At 41.3% G+C, this 19,117-nt stretch overlaps 1 protein-coding gene across 5 annotated transcripts in view; it reads right to left on the bottom strand.

Annotated features, from left to right (window-relative positions):
• arfgef1 (ADP-ribosylation factor guanine nucleotide-exchange factor 1 (brefeldin A-inhibited)) overlaps positions 1-19,117 on the bottom strand; it is a 250,335-nt gene that overhangs the window by 11,784 nt on the left and 219,434 nt on the right. For all 5 annotated transcript variants that reach the window (XM_080194121.1, XM_080194120.1, XM_080194123.1 and 2 more), the window contains 4 exons: positions 18,001-18,073; positions 6,129-6,285; positions 4,900-5,039; positions 2,195-2,363 (listed from right to left, as the gene is read on the bottom strand). In XM_080194121.1, coding sequence (XP_080050247.1) covers positions 2,195-2,363; positions 4,900-5,039; positions 6,129-6,285; positions 18,001-18,073 — 539 coding nt within the window. The remainder of the gene's footprint in view (positions 1-2,194; positions 2,364-4,899; positions 5,040-6,128; positions 6,286-18,000; positions 18,074-19,117) is intronic.

Below are 19,117 nucleotides of genomic sequence, written 5' to 3'. Positions count from 1 at the left end.
CTTCCTGGCATATTAGTAACATTTGTGCCTGGAAGCAACGCATTCCAGGCACCCACCAGTCTTTGCGTGAAAAACTTCCCCCACACATCTCCTTAAACTTTTCCCCTCTCATCTTGAATCTATGCCCCTTGAAATTGACACTTCCATCCTTGGAAGCCGCCTCTGACTACCCATCCTATCTATGCCTCTCAATTTTGAGGACCTCTATTAGTTCTCCCCTCAGCCTCCGTCTTTCCAGTGAAAATGATCCTAGTTTATTCAATCTCTCCTCATAGCTAATACCAGGCGACGTCCTGGTGAATCTTCTTTGCATCTCCAAATCTTCCACAACCTTCTGGTAGTGCAGTGACCAGAACTGCACGCAATATTACAAATGTGGCCAAGGTTTTATATTGCTGCATGATTTCCAAATTCCTGAACTCAATGATTTGACTGATGAAGACAAGCATGCCATATGCCTTCTTAATCACCTTGGCCACCTGTGTTGCCACTTTTAGGGAACTGTGGAACTGCACGCCAAGATCCCTCTGCATGTTAACGTTCCTAAAGGTTCTGCCATTTACAGTATAATTTACACCTAAATTTGATCCTTCAAAATGCATCACCTCACATTTGTCCGGATTAAATTCCATCCGCCATTTCTGTGCCCAAGTCTCCAATCTATCTATCTCCTGTAGTAGCCTCTGATAATTCTTGGCACTATTAGCAACTCCACCAATCCTTGTGTCATCTGCAAACTTACTAATCAGAGCCCCCATGTTTTCCTCCAGATCATACATATATACGACAAACAACAAAGGTCCCATCACTGATCCCTGCAGAACATCAGTAGCTACAGATCTCCATGCTGAAAAGTACCCTTCCACTGCTACTCATTGTCTCCTATAACGAAGCCAGTTCTGTATTCATCTAGCCCACCCACCCTGAACCCTATGTGATTTTAATTTTTGTACCAGTCTGCTATGTGGAATCTTGTCAAACGCTTTACTTAAGTCCATACACACTACATTCAGAGCCCTCCCCTCATCAATTATCTTTGTTGCCTCTTCAAAAAACCCAATCAAGCTGGTGAGACATGACTTTCCTGTACAAAACCATTCTGCCTGTCACTAATTAGTCGATTGTCTACCAAATGTGCATAAATCTTGTCTTTCAGCATCTTTTCCAAAACCTTCCCCATCACAGACTTCAAGCTCACCAGCTTATAATTTCCTGAATTACTCTGCTTCCTTTCTTAAACAAGGGAACAACATTGGTTATGCTCCAGTCCTCTGGAACCTTGCCAGTGGTCAAGGAAGATAGGAAGATGTCTGTTAAGGCCCCAGCTATTTCTTGCCTTGCCTCCCACAGTAACCTGGGATAGATTCCATCCAGCCCAGAGACTTGTCTACCTTAATGAAAGTTAGGATACTCAGCACTTCTTCCTTCAATATATGGTGTAGATTTTCATCCTCATCCATGCATGAAAGATTTGTCAAACTTCTCTGACAGATATGAAAATCCAGACCGACCTATTTTCCTTTCAGTGTAAAATGTAACTTTATGCCCGATCCAGTCCCTGGGATTTTGGGGGACCACAATATATGAAGTTTGGTAGCTTGATTGTTATTCTATTTTCTATCTTAATTTTCAAGATTATTTTAACTCATGGAACATCTTCAACATACAATTGGGTTTATGCAAAACACACAATGGTTGACTTGCACTACAATTGCGTTAAACTTTTTGCTTGTTTGTCTTAGTGGGCAAAAATATATAGTTAATTCATAAGCCTATAATTGCAGTCACTTTTAAATATACAGGAAACGTATGCACTGCATATATTACAAATCAATCAATCTCATGATTGATTGGTGGAGTAGGCTCAGTGGGGTTTATGGTTTACTTATAATAGTCTGCTCCTATTAAATTCTGTTCTTACAATTAGAATTGAGTATGATTACATTTTTTGTGAAATTAATTTCAGAGTAATTTTTATTACTCTATTACTGTAATAGTAATAGCTTATTACTATTAGACCATATCATTGTGCAAATATACTGTGCCAGAGATGCTGAATCATATACTTATTTTCAAAGATTGGACAATAATTGCTTTCAAAACTAAATTCATGACACAAGCCATTTCTATTATTCCTGCGATGGTGACCATGTATAGCTAAGTTTGACATAATCATAAGACACACATTACTCACCTGCTTTCCATAGTGCAGTCCTCTGCTCATTGTTAGAATTGAAGGACTTGGCAAATCGATGAGATTCGAGTAGGCAGTCCAGGAGCTTGAAAAGCTGTTTTGAAGTTAGGTAGTGATACATTCCCTGGTCTTGTTTTTCAATGTGCACATCAGTATCAATTGCATCTCTCTGTAAATGATAAAGGAAAACAATTAATTTGTGCATTCTCTTATTAAGACTGATCTTGCACATTAACACAGCACTTTGCAAAACTTTGAACAGCAACACAAACTAAGAATGAGATGTACCAATGACTGGAGTGTTCATATCTTCCATCTGGATTAGGAGAATTTGCCATGTTAAATTCCCCTTAATGTTCCAAGATGTGCAAGTTAGGTGGATTAGCTATGATAAATGCATGGGGTTATGGGGATAGGGTGAGGTGTGGGCCTGGGTAAGATGCTCTGTTGGAGAGTTGGTGCAGATGGACCAAATGGCGTCCTTCTGCACTGTAAGGTAGGGATTCTGAGTCACCCCACAGAAGTAGAAACTGGAGCCACGATTTACTGTAAGTGGCAAAAATGTAGTAAAGCGATCCCATGAAATCTGTAGGAGGTCATGCCAAATTTCCAGTTCATCTGGAAATCTGTTGTTCCCCTACTGTCAATTTGAATAAGTTACTAGCACATGAAATTCTTATCTAGAAAACCTGACCAGTAGAATGGTTGAAAGGTACAAAATCCAAATAGCTAGCAGTTCATAAACAGCTGCAGCTTGCTCCAGATGATGTTGTGGGGGATGACATAAAATTGCTGTTCGCGTGAGGTTGCTGCACACAAACTGACTTCCTTCATTTTCCATCTTTTAACAGTATTTTGTTACCCATGAAGCATTTTGGGTGTCCTGATTCATGTACCAGGACACCCAGGTCCCCTTGTGCCACTGGGTTCTGCAGTCATTCTCCATTTAAATAGTGTACTACTTTTCTATTCTTCCTGCCAAAGTGGATAAGTTCACATTTTCCCACATTCTACTCCATCTGTCAGATTTATGCCTACTCACTGAACCCATGGTTAAAAGCAAATTACTGTGAATGCTGGAATCTGAAACCAAGAGAGAAAATGTTGGAAAATCTCAGCAGGTGTGGCAGCATCTGTATGGAGAGAAAAGAGCTGATGTTTCGAGTCCAGATGACCTTTTGTCAGAGCTCAAGCTCAGCTTTGACAAAGGGTCATCTAGACTCAAAACATCAGTTCTTTTCTTTCCATACAGATGCTGTCACACCTGAGATTTTCCAGTACTTTCTCTTTTTGGCATTTTCCCTTAGTAGACTCTTTACCTCCTCTTGATAAGCTACCTATCTTGGTCTCATCAGAAAATTTAGCTAACCTACATTTGGTCCCTTCATCCAAATCCCTGACTTGTACCCCTGTTCTTACAGCAACCTGAATCAAACCCGTTTATAAAAGCGATTCTAAATTTTCTACCCAGTTTGCCATAAGTTTGGAGAGGAGCCCTTGCAGCCTGATTAGCCCTCACTTTACCCAAGATTTTCTACCATAGCATAAAATATTTTCACTCAAAAATAATGAAACAACCTGAGCTGAACCAATGATTTATTCAGAGTTTAAAAGTAATGCCAGTTACTACCAGTGACTGCATTCCCAAATTATTCTTCCACTCTTGTGGCATTGTACACTCAAATCACTTGGTCAGAGGCCTCAAACTTCCTCCTTCGTCATACTTTTGAGAAAATTTAACTTGGAGGCACTATAGCTTCAATATTAAATAATATAGAAGTTAAAGGATGGTGGAGTTGTACTCAAGATTGTACAATTACAAAATATAATTCGGAATGCTAATGATGTTGATCCCACACTACAATGGCTCATTAATCCTGTGTTTGAAAGGCTTTGTAATGGTAATAGAATGCCTGATCAGAATAAGGATAACAACAAATTTGACGACTATTAGGAATTTAAATAATAAAAATAGTCAACAAGGATTACAAGAGAAAAAATCTTGCTTGACCAATCATATAGATTTTTTTCTGAGGAGGTAACAGAGAAAGTAGACAGTGCTAATACTATACATGTAATTTATCTGGATTTCCAAAAGGCTTTCAAAAAGATGCTCCATAATACATTAACAATATCAGAGAACATGCTGTCAGGAGACAACTGGCAGAATAAGTGGCAGAACAGTGTATCTATTCGGTACACTGAAGGAGAATTTAGCATGGCCAATGCACCTAATCAGTACATCTTTCAGACTGTGGGAAGAAACTGGAACACCCAGAGGAAACCCACACAGACACAAGGAGAATGAGCAAACTCTCTACAGGTAAGTGGCCCAAGCCAGGAATGGAACCTGCATCCCCGGTGCTGTGTGGCAGCAGTGATAACCACTGTGCTACCATTCCATCCATGCAGGTTGGGCTGAATGGCCTTTTTCTACTGCACATTCGGTGCAATCCTACACAATCTTTTCAAAACTTACAGATTATTGCTATAGTTTGAAAATAAAATCTTTTTGATGACATAACTTCCATAAAGTGAATTTTAGACTGTTGTATTAACCCAGAATATACCAAGAAATAACGTTCACAGATAGTGATTTTTTTTTTTACTTCCTTTCTTTGTAGGTTAGTTACCATGAAGTTTTCAGTCACCTTGACATTGATTAAAAAACTTCACTTCACGAATAGTACATTGCTGGACTCTACCTGAGCTGCAGCCAAGTTCTCAGCATCCTCCTTTTTGCTTGTTGCAGGAAAGAATACAATATTGTCGATTGTCTGAATTAACTCTAGTTGGACGACACATTTAATGAGAAGTGCAGCGAATAACTTCTGCTCTGATATTTCTGGAAAAAAGGTTTATTTTATCAATTATCATTTCTGTTTTTGAATTCAGGCAGCTGGAAATGTAGTGGGTTTCTTACCTGGATTATTTAACAAAGAATTATTAAGAAAGCAGTGACAAAAAATATTTAACACAAGATAAATTCTATGATGTGATCCTTGGTTTAAATAGCTGCATACTGAGTGTAAATCAATTGTTATGGAAAAAGCTATCATTGTAATTCATTAGCTTCAGGGGCATGCAGATTTTATTACTGTACCCTAATCAAAGTTTGTTTCTCCCCTATTCGATGATTCCTCTTTTTTTTGCCCATTCCTCATTTTGAAGTCTAAACAGCTGAGCAGCAAAGTAATTTACACTTGGGGAAGAAGTTAAATGCAAGGAAAATTAGCCCAGAAAAATTATGTGCACATCCTTACAGCAGGTTAAGAATAAAAGAACATAAGAAATAGGAGCAGGAGTAGGCCATCTAGCCCTTTGAGCCTGCCCCGCCATTCAATAAGATCATGGCTGATCTGAAGTGGATCAGTTCCACTTTCCTGCTTTCTCCCCATAACCCTTAATTCCCTTGTCTATCAAAAACCTATCTACCCGTGACTTCAATATATTTAGTGAGGTAGCCTCCACCACTTCAACAGGCAGAGAATTCCAGACATTCACCACCCTTTGAGTGAAGAAGTTCCTCCTCAACTCTGATCTAAACTGCCCTCCCCCCCCCCTTATCTTGAGGCTGTGCCCTCTAGTCCTGCTATCCTTTCTAAGCAGGAAGAATCTCTCTACCTCTACCCTATCCATCCCCTTCATTATCTTATACGTCTCTATAAGATCCCCCCTCATCCTTCTAAACTCCAACGAGTACAGACCCAGTCTATTTAGTATCTCTTCATAGTCCAACCCCCTCATCTCCGGTATGAGCCTAGTGAACATGTGTCGCGTACTGGCAAAGGTTTGGACATATTTTGATTTCAATATCCTGCACAGAATATTTGGAGAAGTATGACTTTAAATTGGACAAGGATTCCAATATTTAAAACTGAAAATGTTACAATGTTAGACAGGCCCCGTTTCCGTTTCTTTGCCAAAAACTTACTTGATGGTGTCTTAGCTTTAGCAGCATCATCACTAACATTGGATACAAGACTAAACTGGCTTTGGCGCCAATCTGAAGGATTCCTCTCGACACTGGTCACAGACTGTTGGTCATCACCCTTACTCAGAATGTCCACTGACTTTTGAGAAATGGCATCCTAAAAAGGCAACATAAACAATTTTAAATAAAATAATATTTTTACAATAAGGAATCAAATAAATTATTTCATTTCAAACTTCAATTCTGTTACACAATTTTAAATTTTAAACAGTTTTATTTTATATCATGCACAATTATTACTCAGGCCTAAATATAGCTAAATGTTCCTTCTACACCAGTAACAAATCATTGTTTCTGAAGCAATTGACAATAGTTCTACTGAAAACGGAATGATTTAGTATCAAGTTTTGCACATTGTCTGCGTGGGTTTCCTTCGGGTGCTTCAGTTTCCTCCCACAGTCCAAAAGACAAGCTGGTTAGGTGCATTGGCCTGCTAAATTCTCCCCCAGTGTACCCAAATAGGCACCGGAGTGTGGCAACTAGGGGATTTTCACAGTAACTTAATTGCAGTGTTAATGTAAGCCTACTTGTGACACTAATAAATAAACTTAAAAACACAGATACTTGATAATTGTTCAATTATCATACTTGGTAATCAACAAGTACTATTGATTGTCTGTGAGATGTTCTCCACATTATGTTGGGTTTCTCCGACAAAGATCCAGAAACCCAACTATGTATATATTTAAAAATTTTACTCCGATCACTAGTTCTTACTTTTAAATTACATTTCCTCACAACACTTAACTCTCGACAATTAACATGGTTGACCTTCTGTCTAGTCTTCAAAAAAGAAAATTTCCTTCAGTTTTGGGAATGAGTCCTCATTATGCCAAAAGAGTTTCAAATAGACCACCTGGGACTGTATAGGCCAACATCAAAGGGAGCTACATGAATGCTATTTGCATTTGGTAACCTAACCTTGCTAGGTGGGTCCATGGGTCTGTTGAGATAATGGCTTCCCCACCAAACCCTCAACATGAATGGCTCCCCCTTCAATCCATATTGGCTGAGATATTAATAGTGCTGCAAACAATGACAAATTCCAAATGCTGGATAAACATCTTTTCCTGAAGTCACTGTGAAGGAAGGTTGGTCACATGACCCATGTAGAAGACATGGTGTCATCTACAGAACTGACACCAAGGCACTAATCATTGGAGTCGGACGAGGATCTGTTTCTTCCCCTCTAGCGACCTAGCTTCAGTCACTGTAAAAGGATTTGTCTCCAAGCTATCAGTAGCAGGAATTGACTTTGTCATTGCAAACAATCTGACGACCAAAGTGTTGGTCAGTGAATGAAAAGAAGCCATCTTCAGTCTTGGTTTGATTTGTCACAGGTATTAGCATACAGTGAAAAGTATTGTTTCTTGTACACTATACAGACAAAGCATACCATTCATAGAAAAGGACAGAGTGAAGAATGTAGTGTTACAGTCATAGCTAGGGTGTAAAGATCAACTTAATACGAGGTAGGTCCACTCAAAAACCTGATGGCAGTCGGGCAGAAGTTGTTCTTGAGTCAGCTGGTGTGTGTCCTCAGACTTTTGTATCTTTTTCTCTACAGAAGGTGGAAGATGGTAGGAATCTGAAAATTGCAGAGTTGGAAACGTTCTGAAGCCCAAAAGGGTGAAACAAAACTCATAACCATTGAGCGAGAGCTTCTAGAATTTAACAAGGTCAAGGTTTGGCCAATAGAATTAAAATAGGTCCAGGAAGGGCCTAAAGAATTTAAGTCAGACCCACAGAACATCCCAGAGTTAAACATGGACCACAACATGGAAAGAGATAATAAGGGAAATACCCCATGTAGTCAAAGAATCTGAAGGGAAGGCAAATTATTAAAATGGGAAAGCAAAAGGTTAAGGAATTGCCTGAAGGCAGGCTTGCAAAACCTACTTTCAAAATTTAAACAGGGAGGAAGGAAGTTTCAAACCGACAGGTAGATATGAATGAGACACCTCATCCAGTTGAAGAGTCACAATGGAACGGAATCTCCTCAAGGGCAGAAGTGTTTCAGGGGACATGGAATATGTTTGGGTGCACCCACTCCCGAAGCATGGAGCCAATGATTGGCTTTAGCCAAAACCTTTACAACAAATTTTAATGGGCCCGGGGAAGTTTCCAAATACAGTCTGAGAGTGAGGGTGATACCTCACTTCGCTGCAAATTAACAAGGAAATAGAGTTGGAGCTGATCATCCACCAGAGTGCATTTACCTAAAGAAAAGGAACAGCTTCAAGGAAAACCTATTTCCAAAGTAAAGGAGAATCCATGGAACAGTAAATTGAGTCTGTAGTAAAGCCAAGCCAATTGTCCAACTGACTGACAGAGAAACTGCAGAATTAAGGCAGAATTGCGAGACATCTGTCAATTTAAAACCATCTATAAAAGCACATCTGGCTGCATCATTGTAGCCTGACCTGGTAAGAATGTAGGAGAGACCCCAATTCTAAGGCAATTTCTTTATCATCCACCTCCAGAAAGGCAGGCCCAGGTTTGGGAGAAAATCATGCAGTTACTACAGTGTCAATGTATAGTACCTAGCAACAGTAACTGGAAGTCCCAATTATGCTCATGCCCAAGCTGGACACTGAAATGACATCCCTGAAAGGCCAAAATGTTACTAAGGTGGACAGGAAAGATTTAAGCTGGACGGAACCACTCAACCCTATAATCAAAAGACCTTCCAAAGCAGCCTAACTGTTATTAACTACTTAGATGCTAACCACCAGACCCTTTAGAAAATGCTTACTGAGGATTTGGATAGGCACTGAGTTCTGAAATCAATGAATCTGCATAGGCCTGATCCCCATGAGAGACACGATAGCACAATGGTTAGCACTGCTGCCTTACAGTGCCAGGGACCTAGGTTTGATCCCCAGTTTGGGTTACTGTGTGGAGTTTGCACATTCTCCTCGGGTCTGCGTGGGTTTCCTCTGGGTGCTCCGGTTTCCTCCCACATTCTGAAAGACGTACTGGTTAGATGCATTGGCCTGAACATGCGCTGGACTGTAGGACTAGGGGAATTTCACAGTAACTTCATTGCAGTGTTAATGTAAGCCTTGTGACTAATAAACTTAACAAGTGAAAAATTCAGAACTCTTAACCCCTGAATAAACCTTCCCAACGAAGAGAGACTTTGAATGCCCCCAGGACAATTTAAACACTTCCAACATCGCACAGAAGGACAATGCCCTTGCTGATGCCCTATCCCAGGTTTAAATTCCAGAAATGCAGCAGGGAACTGACATAGCTCCTGCTCGCTGTGTTTTGAGTTTCCAGTGTGAATGAGGGAATGACTCCATACCTCCTCACTTTTTAAATTTCTCTTTCACAAGACTGCACAAGAAAAAATGAAGTAGAATTAATTTTATAGGACTTTCCCTATGCATCATCCACCACATTGGGATCTTGCTCCTCACTAATGTGATGTTACGTTAGCAAGATTTAATGTTTACATGTTTTAAAAAACCAAAACCAGACAAAGGGAACCCGCCAGAGAGTACAATCCTGGGGGCAAGGGGAGAGAGAAGAGAGAACATGTCCAGGCAGTACACCCTAACATTGCTCTCTGCTCAAGGGAGCTCTATGGGGGGGTGGATTCCCAGTGTATGTTGGAGGTGGGGCTCCTTTATATGTATTGAGAGAGATCTCCACGTGCGTGCAGTTTCATTTTTTTAAACCAGTGATCGGGGCGCCCTTTAAAAACCACACTCAGATCTCTGGAAACCCAGCACTGCCGGCTTTTTTAGTCACCGCCACCAGTGGGATAGCGTGGGACACGCCTCTATGAATTTTTTCTTCGAAGTCCTGGACAATATGATCAGAAAGGTCAGCTGTGCAGTCGGCAACCTGTACTGGTTTTCTCACCTGGTCTAGTACTTAGAAGAAAAGGAAAATACCGCCCTGTGCCAGAATGCCTCCGTACCAGCTAGCCAAAGCTGTCGGGGAGACACATTATCTTAAACCAAGAGGTTTTCATAATTATTTGCAGAAGGGCCAGAAGACAAATTTCACTTTTTCAATAGAATTTACATTTTTTTTCAAAACACAGAAAGGCTATGAGTGAGAAAGAACCAACAGGGTGCTCTGATTACATACCTGTTGGAGTTCTTTCTGTTCTCAACCTTAGAAAGTGCTTTAAGTTGAGACAAGGTGGTGAGAGAACAAGATACAAGAAAAAAATACATATCATAGACTACCGATTTTCACATAATTTAAAGTTTATTTATTAGTCGCAAATAAGGCTTACATTAACACTGCAATGAAGTTACTGTGAAATTCCTCTAGTTGCCACACTCTGGCGCCTGTTCGGGTCAGTGTTAATTGATTTCTTGTTCTTAAAAAGTTGAATTTTGAAGGCAGCTAATTACCTCTAACTGTGACAGCTACAAAAGGTTAATGATATTTACATGGCATGTCCTTGTAAAGATTTAAACACTTAACCATGAGAAGGAGAAATAATAGTTTCCTTTCTCATTCTAATTTATTTCAAATCTTACAAATTTTTTTTTGGAAGAAAATTTGCTTCTTTCAGGACAGAGAGAGAGAAGTGGAAGGAAAGGAGAAATAAATTAAAGGAAAAGGCACCATTAGTCTCCTGTAACCCACTCTTACATGGAATCAATCAGGTCAGAGAGTATATAGAAGGTTAAAGATGACATGAGCGAGAAGGAGGGCATAGGCTCAGTAGCAAATTGCCATTTCGCAACGTTGAGGATTTGCAGGGTCAAATGTCCTGCAGTCCTGTCAACCCTAGTTATTACTCTCTCATTCAAATGATAATAATTAACTCAAACCTCATTTGAACAGATGAATTAATTACTGTCCTGTAACTCAGTAATTCATGGCTTGAAGCAGTCCATGTCCATATGCAGCGAGACCAGGACAATATTAAGGCTTGAACTTAGAATTCCTACAGTGCAGAAGGCTATTCGGCCCATCAAGCCTGCACCGATTCTCCAACAGAGCATATTACTCAGCCCTATCACTGTATCCCACATATTTGCACTCCTAGCTCTTCAATTTACCTATCTTGGAATGCTAAGGGGCAACTTAGTATGGCCAATCAACCTAACCTGCACATCTCTGGACTGTGGGAAGAAACCGCAGTAGCAAGAAGAAACCCTCGCTGACACGAGGAGAATGTTCAAACTCCTCACAGATAGTCACCCAAGATCAGAATTGAACTCAGGTACTAGGCTGTAAGAGAAATTCAGAATAACCTAAGAATAAAAGATGAACAGGTTAGGGTAGATTAATTTAGACTGAAGTCACAAAGTGCCTGGAATATATTTTACAAAGGTATTGTTTTCGTAGCAACACATATAATCATTGTTAGAGAATTTAAACATGTATTTTGAAAACATATTATATTCTGCATTAAAAGCATACACTTGGCTAATGACACACTGCTTCAAAGCATGATACGATGTCGTCAGATTAGAAAAACCACGTTCCTCAGAACAATGTGGCTATTGAGCAAAGGAGGAGAAAAGCTCTTATCAATGTGGTCTCCAGACAGTGCTAGAGGTTCCAGACAGTTAATGAATTGAACACACATTCCACCCAGTAAGAAAGTATCAGGCGACTGCAAAAGAGTTCCAAAATCTACAAACTCACGTAGTCCCATGCCGTCAGAGGGTAAATGTAATTGGCCAAGGTAAACAATCCATACTAATAATGATTGGCTTATACCCGGCAAATGGCTTTTGAAAATTTAAAATTGTAATACTGAGAGTGATGTCATTTCAGAGTAGATTTGGACTGCTCCAAATCTCTCTCCCATGTGCATGGTTCAAGTTTGGGAAACAAAAAAAACTTTAATCAGAATACTGTCTCCGTGAGTCTTGTGTTAACTGAGAAACGTACTAAGAAGTCTCACAACACTAGGTTAAAGTCCAACACGTTTATTTGGTAGCAAATGCCATTAGTTTTCAGGGCTTTTCCCCTTTGTCAAGTGATAAGGGAAAATCCCCGAAAGCTAGTGGCGTTTGCTACCAAATAAACCTGTTGGACTTTAACCTGATGTTGTGAGACTTCTTACTGTGTTTACCCCTGTCCAAATGTTGGCATCTCCACATCTTAACTGAGAAAGCCAGCATAAGAACATAAGAAATAGGAGCAGGAGTAGGCCATCTAGCCCTTCGAGCCTGCCCCGCCATTCAATAAGATCATGGCTGATCTGTCATGGCTCAGTTCCACATTCCCGCCCTCTCCCCATAACCCTTAATCCCCTCGCTCATCAAAAACCCATCAACCCGCGTCTTAAAAATATTTAGCGAGGCAGCCTCCACCACTTCAACGGGCAGAGAATTCCAGAGATTCACCACCCTTTGAGTGGAGAAGTTCCTCCTCAACTCCGTTCTAAACCGCCCCCCCTAGTCCTACTGTCCTTTCTGAGCGGGAAGAGCCTCTCCACCTCTATCCTATCCATCCCATTCATCATCTTATACGTCTCAATGAGATCTCCCCTCATTCTTCTAAACTCTAACGAGTACAAGCCTAGTTTATTCAGCCTCTCCTCATAGCTCAACCCCGGTATCAGCCTAGTAAACCTCCTCTGCACTCCCTCCAAGGCCAAAATATCCTTGCATAAGTGCAGCGACCAAAACTGCACACAGCACTCCAGCTGCGGCCTCACCAATGCCCTATACAGCTGCAGCAAGACCTCCCTACTTTTACATTCAATCCCCCTCGCTATGAAGGCCAGCATCCCATTAGCCTTCCTGACCACCTGCAGGCTGGGTTTTTGCGACTCATGCACAAGGACCCCGAGGTCCCTCTGCACCGTCGCCTGCTGCAGTTTTTCGCCACGTAAGTAATAGTCCTTCCTACCATTATTCCTACCAAAGTGGACCACCTCGCACTTGCCAACATTAAATTCCATTTGCCAGTTACTGGCCCATTCGCCCAGCCTATCTAGATCCTTCTGCAGACTCTCCACATCCTCCGTACAATTTGCCGTTCCACCAATCATGGTGTCATCAGCAAATTTCGACACCATACACTCGGTTCCCTCCTCCAGATCATCTATATAAATGGTAAATAGCTGAGGCCCCAGCACCGACCCCTGGGGCACTCCACTAGTCACCAACCGCCAATCCGATTAGCACCCATTAACCCCCACTCTCTGCCTCCTATTTGACAACCAATCCTCTATCCATGCTAACACCCTACCCCCAACTCCATGCTCCCTTACCTTCTGCAATAACCTCTTGTGAGGTACCTTGTCAAAGGCCTTCTGAAAATCAAGACAGACCACATCCACCGGCTCTCTATCCACTGCCCTAGACACATCCTCATAGAACTCCAATAAATTTGTCAGACACGACTTCCCCTTAACGAAACCGTGCTGCGTCTGCTCTATCAAGCAATTCCCCTCAAGATGCCTCGCTATTTCCTCCTTGATGATGGATTCTAACATTTTACCTACAACAGACGTTAAACTAACTGGCCTATAATTCCCTGCCTTTTGCCTGCCACCCTTCTTAAACAACGGCGTAACATTAGCCGTTTTCCAATCTTCCGGCACTTCCCCAGAATCCAGCGACATTTGGAAAATAACCACCAAGGCATCCACTATCACCTCCACCATTTCTTTCAGAACCCTCGGATGCATTCCATCCAGTCCTGGGGACCTGTCCACAATCAGTCCCTCCAGTCTGCCGAACACCGCCTCTCTAGTAACAATGTCATTGAGACCCTCCAGTCCAACCACCTTTCCATCGTTAACACCCGGCAAATTATTCACGTCCTCCTCTGTGAAGACCGAAACAAAAAAGTTATTCAAGACCTCAGCCATTTCCCCATCCCCTACCACTAAGTCCCCCCTCTCATCCTCTAAGGGTCCAACGTTCACCCTAGCCAGCCTCTTCCTTTTTATATATTTATAAAAACTCTTGCTATCCTTTTTTATATTAAGCACTAGCCCAGCTTCATAGTTTATCCTACCCTTCTTTATCAACTTCTTTGTCAATCTTTGTTGACATTTAAACCTCTCCCAATCCTCTTCTCACTCACTACTCTTAGCTACTATAAATGCCTCCGCTTTTAATTTAACACTTTCCTTCACCTCCTTTGTTATCCACAGCTGATTACCTCTCCTCCTACGGTCCTTTTTAACCATCGGAATAAATTTCTGCTGAGCACCAAGAAAGATCTCCTTAAAGATCCTCCACTGCTCCTCAGCAGACCTACCTTCCAACGCGCTCCCCCAGTCAACATTCGCCAATTCTTCTCTCATCCTACTGTACTCCCCTCTGTTCAAACAAAGGACGCGTGTCCGGGAACCCACTTTCTCCTCCTTCATCTGCACCAGAAACTCCACCATACAATGATCACTCTCCCCAAGAGGATCCTTCATCGCAAGGTCCCTAATTCTACCCGCCTCATTACATAACACCAGATCCAAGATAGCTCGTTCCCTCGTCGGCTCCAATACACACTGTTAGAGGAAACTATCCCGGCAGCATTCCAAGAACTCCTCCTCAAGCCCACCACGTCCAACACGAGTCAACCAATCAATATGCAGATTGAAATCCCCCATAATTATCGCCGTTCCATTCCTGCACGCCGCACTTATTTGCGCGTTAACAGCCCGCCCCACCTCCAGATCATTATTCGGGGGCGTATAGACGACACCCACCAGCGTTTTCCTCCCTTTGCTGTTCCTAATCTCCACCCACAACGATTCCACTTTCTGCTCTTTGGTTCCTATATCATCCCTTGCTACCACCCTGATGCTATCCTTAATCAGCAGCGCTACGTCCCCCCACCTTTTTCCTCCCGCCTATCCTTCCTAAAAAGCTCCAGCACTGGCACTTGAGGCAACAGTGCTATCCACTGTGTCACCACGCTGCCCCAGCTTATAAGTGGCATGCTACATGCGCAACACACTACTGCCAGACAATGGCCATCTGCTACAAGAGACTTGACATATAATATATAACTAGGCTTGTACTCGTTAGAGTTTAGAAGAATGAGGGGGGATCTCATTGAGACGTATAAGATGATGAATGGGATGGATAGGATAGAGGTGGAGAGACTCTTCCCGCTCAGAAAGGATAGTAGGACTAGGGGGCACAGCCTCAAGATAAAGGGGGGGGCAGTTTAGAACGGAGTTGAGGAGGAACTTCTTCACTCAAAGGGTGGTGAATCTCTGGAATTCTCTGCCCGTTGAAGTGGTGGAGGCTACCTCGCTAAATATTTTTAAGACGCAGGTTGATGGGTTTTTGATAAGAGAGGGGATTAAGGGTTATGGGGAGAGGGCGGGAATGTGGAACTGAGCCACGAAAGATCAGCCATGAGCTTACTGAATGGCGGGGCAGGCTCAAAGGGCTAGATGGCCTACTCCTGCTCCTATTTCTTATGTTCTAATATAATTACCATGCTGAATCTCCTACCATTAACATCTTGGGGTAACCATTGGCCAGAAGCGGAATTGGTCCAGACATATAAATATTGAGGTTACAAGAGCAGGACAGAGGTTGGGAATTCTGCAGTGAGTAGCTCACCTCCTGACTCCCCAAAATAAGCCCACTATTTAATCCAAGTGTATGATGGGTGATGAAATACTCTCCATTCGGCTGCATGAGTGCAGCCCCAACAACACTCAAAAAAGTCACCTAGAAAAAAAGGAGTCTGCTTGATCAGTACCCCATTCACAAACATTCACTCCCACCATCACAAACTCAGCGGCAGTAGTTACAAGATACACTGCAGAAACTCACCAACATTCCTTTAACAATACCTTTCAAACTATCAACCTCAACCACCCAGACAAGGAACATCACTACTTCCAAGTTACCCTCCAAACTTGATACTGTCTTGACTTGGAACTATATTTCTGTTCCTTCACTGACACAGGGTCAAAACCCTGGAACTCATTCCCAACAGCACTATGGGAGTAGCTTCGCCACATGACTGCAGCTGCTCAAGAAGGTTGTTCACCTTCCCAAGAACAATTAGTTATGGGCAATAATGGTGCCCTAGTCAGTGACACCACCATCCACATTCACATTCACAATAGCACTTCCAAGATATGGGTTAAAAAATTGAATAATTTATTTTTAAAACACACTTGTATTTATGTTGCAGCTTCAATGCAATAAAACATTCCAAGGTGCTTCACTGAGGCATGATTAATCAATAATTTGACAGTAAGCCACTTATGATGATACTGGGCTAGATTCTTCTATCAGCAGCGAAGCAACAGTAATTGCCACTGACCTCAAAGAAAGCTGCCCATAAAAGCCTCTGTGTGTGTGTGTGTGTGTGTGTGTGTGTGTGTGTGTGTGTAGGCTTACCCTTTGCTGCATCATTTAAAATCTAGCATCATTGAGGGGATTTCCAGGTACCCAGCAACAAGTGATGATATTAAGTTCAGAGCAGCCAATCACAGGAATATTCTCACAGATAACAAGCCACTAAGTAAAAACCACAGAACCTCTTCAGCTTAATAAACTTGTGTTTATTTAATTTTAAATATAGCTAAATAAATTAATGATTGCGAGACAAGATCATAAGAAATAAAAGCAACAGTAGGTCATTTGGCCCATTGTGCCTGCTCCACTATTCAACAGAATCACAGTTGACCTGATTGTAGCCTCACTCTAATTTCCTGCCTGCCTCCACAACCTGGTGCCCCCTATAAATCAAAGATCTGTAACTCAGACTTGAATATATTCAATGAACAAGCCTCCACTGCTGTCAGGAAAGAGGGTTCTAAAGACAGCCCCCTGGAGGAAAAAATCCTTGACATGTTTGTCTTAAACGGAAGACCCCCTAAATGAGACAATGACCCCCAAGTTCCTCCAAGTTGGAATAGTCAACTATAGACATATGAAAGGCATGGATGAAGATTTCAGTACAGAAGAGCTAATGCAGGGGTAGAATCACCTATGTTATGGAAGTGAAATTTGGCAATCTGAGTGACTGAAGCCAGAATGACATCTCAGTGACAAATGTAACACCAGTGTTGTAAACAGTTTGGCTCAGCCTCAGACAGTTGCTGAGGAGATTGATGGAATTGGTGGCTGAGAACAGAATTGATGGTTGGGAAATGGAGCTTGTGGCATTGTTTCAGTTGGAGCAAATTTCTGTTCATCCAATACTGGATATTCGATAAGCAGCCTGACAATCTAGAGATAGCATCAGGAGGTGAGGTAGAGCAAACTGCATGCAGATGAGAAATATGAGGAGTCCAAGGATAAATCCATGAGAGTCACCAGGGATAACAGTGTTAGTAAGAAAAGAATACATTGCAAGTGATTTGTTGGCTATGACTGAGTTGTTGAGAATGGAGGTGAGTTCAGTTTTGCCCAACTCGATAATGATGCAGGTGTGTAAGAGCAGGATGACGCTATCAACTGTGTCAAAGGCCATAAACAAGTTGAGGAAGACAAGGAGAGACAGTTTCCTATTGTCAGAATCATAATGGATGCTACTTGTGATTTTGATAAGAGCTGTTTCAGTGCTGCGACAGGAACCAGATTGGAGGGATTCTAACAAGGAGCTCTGGGAAAAATGGGTTCGGATTTGGGGCATGACAGCATGTTCAGGGACTTCGAAGAAAAAAGGGAGTCAAGATTTTTTTTGAGGTTGATGCAGGTTGATTTGAAGGGACAATTCCTGATCTAAATTTAATCCAAGATATATATTAATAAAAGCATTTTAAATTGACCCCTCACACAACATAGCCATCTAGATTCAAAGATGGCTTGAATGATCATGCTGATGTTTAGAAAACCGGTTGACAGCAGAGAATCTCAAGCCAATATGCTAATTAGAGAAATAATGCAACGCATACCAACTGTTTTTCTCCAGCATCAGCCTGTAACGATGAGTCACTTTCAGTGTGTGAGGGTCGCCATGATAGCAATCTATAATACACAAATGATAGCAGAATTAATTCTGTTGCAATAGAAACATTTATTTTAAACAATGTTACAACAAAAATATTCCGTTAATGCAATCCTCATGCAAAACGGCCTGGAATATAAACGGACATCGTTAGCATTTCTATTCAAATGACTATTACATCACTTAATTCTGGAATTCAGAATTCAGACATAGTGCAAATCTGAATAATGAAATACATCAATTTTCACAATTAAATCACAATGCAACAATATTTGTAAAGACATGATGCAGCAAAAGTCATTAATATTGTTGCCCCGGGAAATAATACAATTTCCGCAAAATTACAATCCTTTAGCAAAGGAAAATGCAAATGTGATCTGCTTTCATTTAACACGTCTATCAAATTCAGTGAATCAGATGATCAAATTGGACTTCCACTGAAATTTATATATTGCACATAATGCCTTATTTAAGAACCGTAACTTTGATCAGCAAAGAAATGTCCTATTTGAGTACAAATTGAATATTAGGAACTCCTCTCAGCAGGTAAATGCACCAACAAAGATTCAAGGCCTCAACACTGGTTGTGCTAAATTAGCCCCAATCAGCCAAAGCGATAGCACAGACATGGGCTTTAATATTTCTACAGTAAGGGGGAATCACCCCAAAAGTAAGTCCCGCAAATAGATTTTAAAAGCTTTATTTGAAGTAAACTAACCTCATGCATGTCAGATCTACTACATCCAACCTAGTTTCTTCCTCACCACACCCATTCTCTACTTTAGTGAGGATAATCATCTAACAATAACGTCCATAATAAACGCCCATAATAAACATCCACGGTTGACAGCTAAGTGGCACAACAGAATAACCAGAGTGGACATTATCTTTTTGATTTGTCTTTAGCTTGTGCAGTGACAAGTGCTTTCTAATGGATATGCCACTCAGATTATTACCTCAGAGAAAGGAAAATCAACTGCATTGCTACTTCAATGTATTGCAGCACCTTTGTACTACTCAGTTTGCATAACTTGGTTTACATAATAAATACTTTTCAAATTTGA

This window comes from Carcharhinus amblyrhynchos, chromosome 8, assembly GCF_965287045.1.
Source record: "Carcharhinus amblyrhynchos chromosome 8, sCarAmb.v2.hapA, whole genome shotgun sequence".
NCBI lineage: Eukaryota > Metazoa > Chordata > Chondrichthyes > Carcharhiniformes > Carcharhinidae > Carcharhinus > Carcharhinus amblyrhynchos.
This window is presented reverse-complemented; position numbering and strand designations above follow the sequence as displayed.